The sequence below is a fragment of the Pristis pectinata genome, chromosome 18 (assembly GCF_009764475.1).
Source record: "Pristis pectinata isolate sPriPec2 chromosome 18, sPriPec2.1.pri, whole genome shotgun sequence".
In the NCBI taxonomy this organism is placed as follows: Eukaryota; Metazoa; Chordata; class Chondrichthyes; order Rhinopristiformes; family Pristidae; genus Pristis; species Pristis pectinata.
In genome coordinates this window covers 21,356,194-21,364,089 of record NC_067422.1, presented here as the reverse complement: position 1 = coordinate 21,364,089, position 7,896 = coordinate 21,356,194, and the positions used below count along the sequence as shown (strand labels likewise).

The window sequence follows — 7,896 nt, the reverse complement described above, 5'->3', positions numbered from 1 at the left end:
CGGGTCAGGCGCCACCATCTTGTGATTGTGCTGGGTTCGGGCGGCGGTCTGAGGCGGGTCGCTGCGCCGGCTGTTTTTCCGACACGTTTTGTTTCGCCGTTTGAACCACAAAGCGGACAGAAGTGAGGATGAGTTACGGGAGGATGCCGCCGGACATCGAGGGAATGACTTCGCTGAAGGTGGATAACCTGACGTACCGCACGTCCCCCGAGACGCTGAAGCGCGTGTTCGAGAAGTACGGCAAAGTGGGCGACGTCTACATCCCCCGCGACCGCTTCACCCGGGAGAGCCGCGGCTTCGCCTTCGTCCGCTTCCACGACAAGCGCGACGCCGAGGACGCCATCGACGCCATGGACGGCGCGGTGCTGGATGGCAGGGAACTGAGGGTGCAGATGGCCCGCTACGGCCGCCCTGCCGAGTCGCACCGCAGAGGAGGATCGTCTCGGCGGTACGCTGGCGCTTACGGCAGGAGAAGCCGCAGGTTGGTGGGAGCCCCCCTCTCTCCTTGGAAGGGTGGCCGGCTTCTCGCCTCTTTAATAAGTGGACATAAACCTAACTTGTATTTGTCAGGACCAGGAGGGTGATGTTTTGTAGGTGCAATTTTGAAGGGAGGTCTTCGAACTGAAACGTTATTTATTCCTCTATTTATGTCACCTGATTCATAGAACAGTACAGCGTAGTACAGGCCCTTCGGCCCATCATGTTTTGCCGACCTTTAAACCTCGCCTTAGACTATCTACCCCCTTCCCCTCACATATCCCTCTATTTTAAATCTCTCCATATGCTTATCTAGTAATCTCTTGAATTTGACCCCTTAAGTAATTTCAGGATTTTATAAAATGAAGTCAACGGTACATATTGAATAAATGTTATCTATGGCAATTGTGAGAGGCAGTGGAGGGGGAATTAACCACGCCAAGATCAAAAGCACAGTGTTTCTGAGCGATCGCAAAGGTTTTCTTCTACGAGACTTTTCCTCTTTTTATCTTTGTTGTGCCGTCAAATAGACGCCGCTGTGAGGGAGGCAATGTTATCACAGGCGCCTCTCTTTAGACACTGAAATTATTTTGTTTCAGTTTTCGTGATAAGCATGTGCTTCTCGAGCCTGGCTGCAACGTTTCTCATGCTGTAACTTTTATACCAGCAAAGCACTTGTGTTTTTTGATAAAATGTTTTATTGTTGGTACCCGTTGTAGCAATTAAGAATTTAGTAGGAAGATGAAGTTATGGGAAGCAGGAGGCAACATTTCTTTGTTGAGACTAGAGGGAAAGTTGACGTTGATAGGAAAATATCCATTCAATTTTCAGACATTGGGTTTAATCCTTTAATCTGTTGTGCAATGTTAGTTGGGAGTTTCATTTTTGGTTTTGGGTGGGAAAATTAAGATGTGCTTTAGAGGATATTTTTATTTAATCTTGATTTATTTTTACTAATCCATGTATCTATATTGGGGATGTGTACATTGAGTTTGTTTGTGTTCTTGTACTTCATTCTATGTAATTCTTGATGGAGGAGTAGTATTGCTTCCTACCATTGGAAGCTCCTGAGCTATACTTTTGGAGGAAGTGATAAAAATTCTGTATTTTTTTGTGATGTGCTTCATATCCAAGGAATCCACATTAAAAAGTTTGTTCATTATTAAATTGCTTTCAAACAAGGAGACCCCATGACTAGAATAGCTTGCTTTACAGTTCTCCTGTACTGGCTTCTCAGTGGAAGTGGAGATCTTTTGCTGATCATATCCATCATAACTACTTCTGTGTCAGCGAAAGATGATGAATAATTCTGCAACAAAAGCAATTGGGGAGGGCACGTGCAGATTTTTGGATAAAAATAACATCATATTAGTCATTGTTTACACCATGGTTAGATATTCTACCAGTACTTGTTTTGCTTCACATGTGCAGACAAATTATTCAGATGAGCGAGTTTACAAAAGGTGACCTTTAGAGCTGTATTTGTGTGTAAGTAATAGAAAATTAGCACAAGCTATTTACCTATTCATTACGATTTAGTACTTAATTTATCTTCTTTTGTCCAGTTTTGTCACTCAAGTTTTTCTTTGTCTCCAGTCCCAGAAGACGCCGCCGATCTCGTACAAGATCAAGAAGCAGAAGCCGAAGTAGGTCAAGATCTCGTTACAGCAGGTCCAGATCTCGTTCATTTTCCCGATCTAGATCTCGTTCGAAGTCTAGATCTGTTGAAAGATCAAGGTCCAAGTCAAAATCGAAGTCAAGATCAAGGTCCAGATCAAAGTCCAGGTCACGATCTCGAAGTATATCTCGGATGTCTCAAGGGTCAAAGTCAAAATCCAGATCCAAGACACCAATTAATTCAACATCTCCACAGAAAGATGGAATTGAATCACCGTAAAGTGGTAAATGGCACCAAAGTGAGTAAGTAGATTTAAGTGATGCCATTATTTTAAGATCTTTTACATATGTAAATAGGCTTTCTTACTGAGTAATTTTAGGAAGAATGTAGGGCTATCATCAAACAAAACTAGGTGATTTGTATTGAGCTTTTGTGTAATAAGTGGAAAACATTCTTGATGCGGTTCTTTTAACAGTCAGATGCAGTGGAACTCGATTATTGAGAGAGATTTTTCCATCGATAATATAAGTTGCCATTGAAACTTTTGCTTGTTTGTTTATGTCGGCCTTCACTGCTCTTCACTTAACAGGAACTGGCCTCCCCATTATCCCTGAATGTCTATTTAATATGGGAAATTATTAAATAATACTGTTGACCAAGTACTTCTGTACTTGGTCATTTATGATTTAATGACTTCACTTTTGATGGCAGCCTGGAGCAAAAATTGTCACTTCTTCAGAGACTGGAGATATTGGCTGAGAGTTTGCAAGATGCTGAGCCCAGCTGAAATCTTCAACCTCTAATGATACTGGTAATTGCCCTTTCTTTCAACCTGTCCCTCTGCATCAGTGGAAAAGAAAAACAAATTTCCCCTGAGAATATCTTTTCATGAAGTAAACAATCCTTATAACCAATTTTAACTTGCATTTTGTTCCTATTTAGGGAGTTGCTGTGTTCGGCACTATTAAGAGCTGAATGAACAAACAGTTGAAATTACAGAACTGTCATGATCCCAAGATGATATCCCTTGTAATCTGGCTCTTACCTTAATTTATGCCATCAACATTAATTTTTGAGTAAAAGCAGCAGAAATAGAAATTTCTTTCATGGAGGTAATGATGTAGGTATTGAGAGGACAATGTGGGCCAGAAGTAATGTAGGGTTTTTTTTCTTTTTGTGGTGCTGGATGGGTAAGAAGACTTGAGTGTAATCTCTCAAAATATTAAGTTTGCCTAAAGCGATATTTTTGTGTCCAGCAATTATGATTTATTTGCATTTATCATTTCTTCCAAGTTGTGCTTGCAAATGTCTTGTATCCATACTTGCTGAAGATTGTAATTTCTCTAAATTGCCCTCATTATCCAATTACATATGGTTGCACATTGCTGCAATAACATAGCACAACCAGTTTAAGATAGCATTGCTTGAATACATTGTTTTGTAGTGGGCTTAACCTTTAATTTTTCGAATCCTGTAAAGTTTCTGTAACAATAGCTGCAGAAAGGCTTTTGCCTTTGGAGGGCTCGTGAGCCCTGTTGCAGTCGAGTTCTGCTCCCAAACTGACTCTTGCGAAGAGCCTTGCTGTCTGAAGTTTAATGGTAGGTAAAAGCTGTTGATAAATGTGATTCTGAAAAGAATTCAAAGGAGGAGAAAAATCACAATATTTGCACTGGAAAGCTGTTAACCTGAAGATAAAACACTGGTAATGTTTCAGCTTGAGACCATTTGTCAGAATGTGAATTTGATTTTTTTCCCCCTGCTTCCCCTAACCCTCTTCTAGTTTCTTAAAAAAACTGCTGCACTATCATTATGTTGCAGCCAGGAGAGAAGTGGCAGGAAACATAATTATTCAAACTAGATCTCCAATCATGAGAATTTAATCTAATTCTATTGGAGTTGCACTTTTAATCTGCAATATTAATGTAAAAATTATTGGCAATGGAAACAATCTTAAATGAGGGCTAATATAGTGGATTACTTTCCTGAAATATTTGGAGAATAAAATTCTTTTGTGCTCATGACTTCACCTGTATTTCATTTACCCACTCATTGCCCTGTTTTATTAACTTTCTATAGTTCAGGCTTTTCTGCACTCTTTTAAACTAATTTTGATGGTATGAACACACACCAAATATTAAAGGTGGCAATGAGGTAATAAGATACATTTAGAATATCCCTATGCATTAAATTCACCTTCCTTGATTTACTGTATCTTAAATGATATTTCATCCCCTTCCCTCTTGCATCCCTGTGTTATTGCCCAGTACAGTAGTGTCCAGATAGATACAAGAAGGGAGTACATAAATTGATACTTCTGTTTGCCTAAGTCTTGAAAAATGTCAAATTATTAAAATATGCAAAATATCAAGGGTGTATGTATTTGCATATTTATATTTTTTGGACAATTGGTGAGTCAGCAATCTTGGGAATCTGGCAGAGGAATAAAATTGATACCAAGTATCAGATCAGCCATGATCTTGAATGACAGAGCAGCATGAGAGAGAATGTGGCTTACCCTTGTTTTGGGGGAATAATTGCATTTTTAAAAAAAATCAGCATGTTCATTTGTAGTACTCTGAGCTAACTAAAGTGATTTCTGATTCTGGTTCCAGTAATTCACTTTCCACATACACTTTTTCCTTTGCATGCTGCTCCAGTTATCCAGTACCATGTTTAAACTGACAATTGGATGGCAGCTTCTGAAGCTTTGTAAACATCTTTTTTTCATTTCCACCCTGGGTAATTTCCTTCCTGATATACTGCATCCTTCTGATTACCCCACCACCCAGCTTTTCTTGCATTAGCTTTGGCCTCTATCCACTACTTAAGCACTTAATCTCGCAGTGAAATCTTCAAGCATTTTCAAACCATGATATATACAATACGAATGCAACTCTCAATGCTAAGCAAAAGCGATCTGCAGTTCATTGATACTGTATTTAGGACTTCATGAGATATTGTACAATATCTCAGTCCTACATTTCCATCAATATTTTGCATATTTTAATTTTCTCCTTGACCACCAAACTGTAAAGCTGAAGCTCCAACATCTGTAATCTTTCATTGTAGTAGATTTATCTAATTCCTGTTACAAATTCCTTTTCAGAAGTAAGGCTATGGTGAAATTTTGCTGTTTCACAGGTTTTAAAAAAAATAGTTCCTTGTTTTCAAAAGAAATCTTTTTGTAGTTGAGCAAACAGTATACAAGTAGAAAACTACCAGATGCTATGGAGCCTAATGAAGTTGCTTCTTGCAGCAGCCTTCAAATTTTGTTTTCTTTGCAAAATTACTTTTAGTAAGATGTTTGAATTAACTTCTGAACATATTTCATAATTTCTACAGCATTCAAAAGACCTTTATCATAGTAACTAAACTCTTTGCCTTAATCCCTTATCAATTGTAATGTTTCAATTCTCAATTTAAATGGTTTCGAAACGATCACCATACATGGCATAAAATCTTTGGTCCCTGATGTTTAAAAATTTTGGAATATTGATGATTTTAGCAGGGTTAGTAATTTGTTACCTATTCCTAGTTGTCCTGAGAATGTGATTGTAGACTGCTTTCAACAGCTGCAGTCCTTGTTTTGATACTCCAGTAATGTTAGGTATAGGTTTTGGATTTTGATCAACTGATAATGAAGGAGCAGCTATTTATGTTCCAAATCAGGATCTGGTGTGGCTGGGGGATCTTGGAGGTGATGATGTTTCAGTGATTTTTGCTGTTATTCTGCGGGGTGGTCGAGGTCATGTGGCCGTTGGTACAGTTGAGGTAAGCTTGGTGAGTTGTACTACATCCTGTAGCTTATTTGCGCTGCTGCGGCAGTATGCTGGTTGTGGAAGGATGAATATAGAGTTCAATGACAGGTACTGACAAACTTTCTCAGCAGCTGTACCTGTCTAGGCCAATGGTGAGTATTGGGTCACATTCCTGACGAAGTGTGAGATTGTTAGGCATGTTCAAGTCTTGAATCAGTGTTACATGGTAGATATTTATAGGTAAATGAAATCACTCTATTTAGCATTGAAATTATCACTATTTAAGTAATAGTAATTTGTTTTCTGAAGTAACTAGGGACCACAATTTAAATAAACTTTTTCATTCAGTCTGGTTGAAGGTAATGATGCTATTGAATCTTTCCAAGATAATGCCTTAAACTTAAAAGGTTTTTGATATTTTACATTGAACTATGCTAAGTAAAATACTAGCCAAGTTTTGTAGAAATACAGCAAATACTGAAATTACTCTTTGAATTTTAGACTATATATTTAATCTTCAGAAGTAATATTGCAGCACTTTCAATGAGAGAACATTAATCTGACACATTTCACTCTGAATGTTTCCTTAAATCAAAAATGCAACTTCTAAAGAATTCTTGGATTGTCATTAATTTGTGAAGTGTTTTTGGAAATAAAACTTCTGGTAGAATTTCATTCACACAAACAATGCTGTTTTAATCCATATGCCATTTAAGCTTCTGTAAAAAGTGTAATTTTTGGCAGTTTTTTAAAACTACTTTTTCTGTTCTAGAGGTACCCATGTATCTTAAATAAGATGTCCAGTAAAGATTGTATCAGTTCATAAATGCAATTTCTTTGTGTTAAGTATTTTTGTTCTTCTGGTACCATGTAACCTTAAAGTTGTAGACCCCATCACCCCTTTTTTTAAAAAATTCCAGTTTAGTGAAGTTTTCTTGAAGTTCCATTAAACATCCTGAGGTTAGGAAACAAAAAGTAGGCTTTTAGTCAGTTAAGCCACGTTTGAACTAAGTATGATTTTTATAGTTTTAATAAGCATGGTTCTTAATATATTTGTGAAATAGAATATACTGTTTACATTTTAATTTCTCTTTGTTCTAGATATTCTGGGTGGCTGGAAGAATTACATGATAGATGCCTTGCAAGAAATACCATCTCTTGCCATCTGTTTAGGTGATGGAGAGACCTTCCTAAATAAGCAGTGATCAGCTTAAAAGGTTATTATAACATCATTGTTTATAACAGGGTTTGTCAGTTTTAAGTTATGAATTAAAATTAGTGTCTGAGAAGGCTCATTATATGTTATGTGCCATCTGTGTTGCTATTACTTCTTACAATTTAGTGAAATGCTCGACTTCAGATGCATTTTGGTTGGATACGTACATAAGGTAAAAAGCATGGAACGTATTTCCAGGTTTTGTAATGTTTCTTTCTGTACACAGAAGTAATTACTTTTAAATTTCAATTTGCATATGTCTTTTTTCCATCTTTTTATTTCAGTCCAATACTAATCTTATTGTCTCATGTATTTTTGTGCACTAGGCGCAGTTGTGTAGCAGTTCTGTAAAGCGGGTTAGCTGTAAGGTGGCGTGTTGCAGTGCAGTGCAGAGTGCTTGGCTGTGTCCTGTATTCTCCTGATTGCTCCTGTAATGATGCCTTGACGTGCAGAAAATATGGCTGTCCAGTAAAATGCCTGTCAGCTGCACCTCCAGAGACGTGGCTGCGTGTAAATTATGGAGCAGGCAGTAAGCACCTTTAGCTACCTTGTTTTTGTACTTGGTAATTGGTTCATACATTTACATATTGTTTAGAAAGCTGTTAATTTTGAACTTGATTGTAATTAACAGTTAACAAATCCTGTACATCTTGTATTTCAGTAATGTCATTAAAGGTTTTCTCTTGATGTTTATTTACATTTATGACTTGATGGTGCATTCAGTGACTTTAAGAATCATGGGAATTGATGTAGCAAAAGCAAATAATTGCTTGGTGCCATTATGGATCTCAATTTTTAAAATTAGCTAACTAAAATTGTTCCAATAT

General features: G+C 37.6%; 1 protein-coding gene across 5 annotated transcripts; it reads left to right on the top strand.

Annotated features, from left to right (window-relative positions):
• Nucleotides 1-21: 21 nt before the first annotated feature.
• On the top strand, nucleotides 22-7,768 carry LOC127580031 (serine/arginine-rich splicing factor 2-like). Of its 5 annotated transcripts, XR_007957770.1 has the most exons (5): nucleotides 37-481; nucleotides 2,074-2,397; nucleotides 5,765-5,866; nucleotides 6,955-7,070; nucleotides 7,396-7,768. XR_007957770.1 is itself a non-coding variant. In XM_052033166.1 (3 exons), exons 1-2 carry the CDS (start codon nucleotides 129-131, stop codon nucleotides 2,372-2,374), a joined length of 654 nt encoding a protein of 217 aa, XP_051889126.1. In that variant the 5' UTR covers nucleotides 37-128; the 3' UTR covers nucleotides 2,375-2,393; nucleotides 6,955-7,768. The 5 variants fall into 5 exon arrangements, 2 of the variants coding, with proteins under 2 accessions (XP_051889126.1, XP_051889127.1); XR_007957771.1 differs by lacking the exon at nucleotides 5,765-5,866 and having other exon boundaries at nucleotides 22-481; XR_007957769.1 differs by lacking the exon at nucleotides 5,765-5,866 and having other exon boundaries at nucleotides 2,074-2,393.
• Nucleotides 7,769-7,896: the final 128 nt, after the last annotated feature.

Coding starts and splice junctions, on each gene's coding strand:
- LOC127580031 (XM_052033166.1), top strand. CDS start 129: ATGAGTTACGGGAGGATGCCGCCGGACATCGAGGGAATGACTTCGCTG. Junction 482..2,073: donor TACGGCAGGAGAAGCCGCAG/GTTGGTGGGAGC, acceptor CTTTGTCTCCAG/TCCCAGAAGACGCCGCCGAT.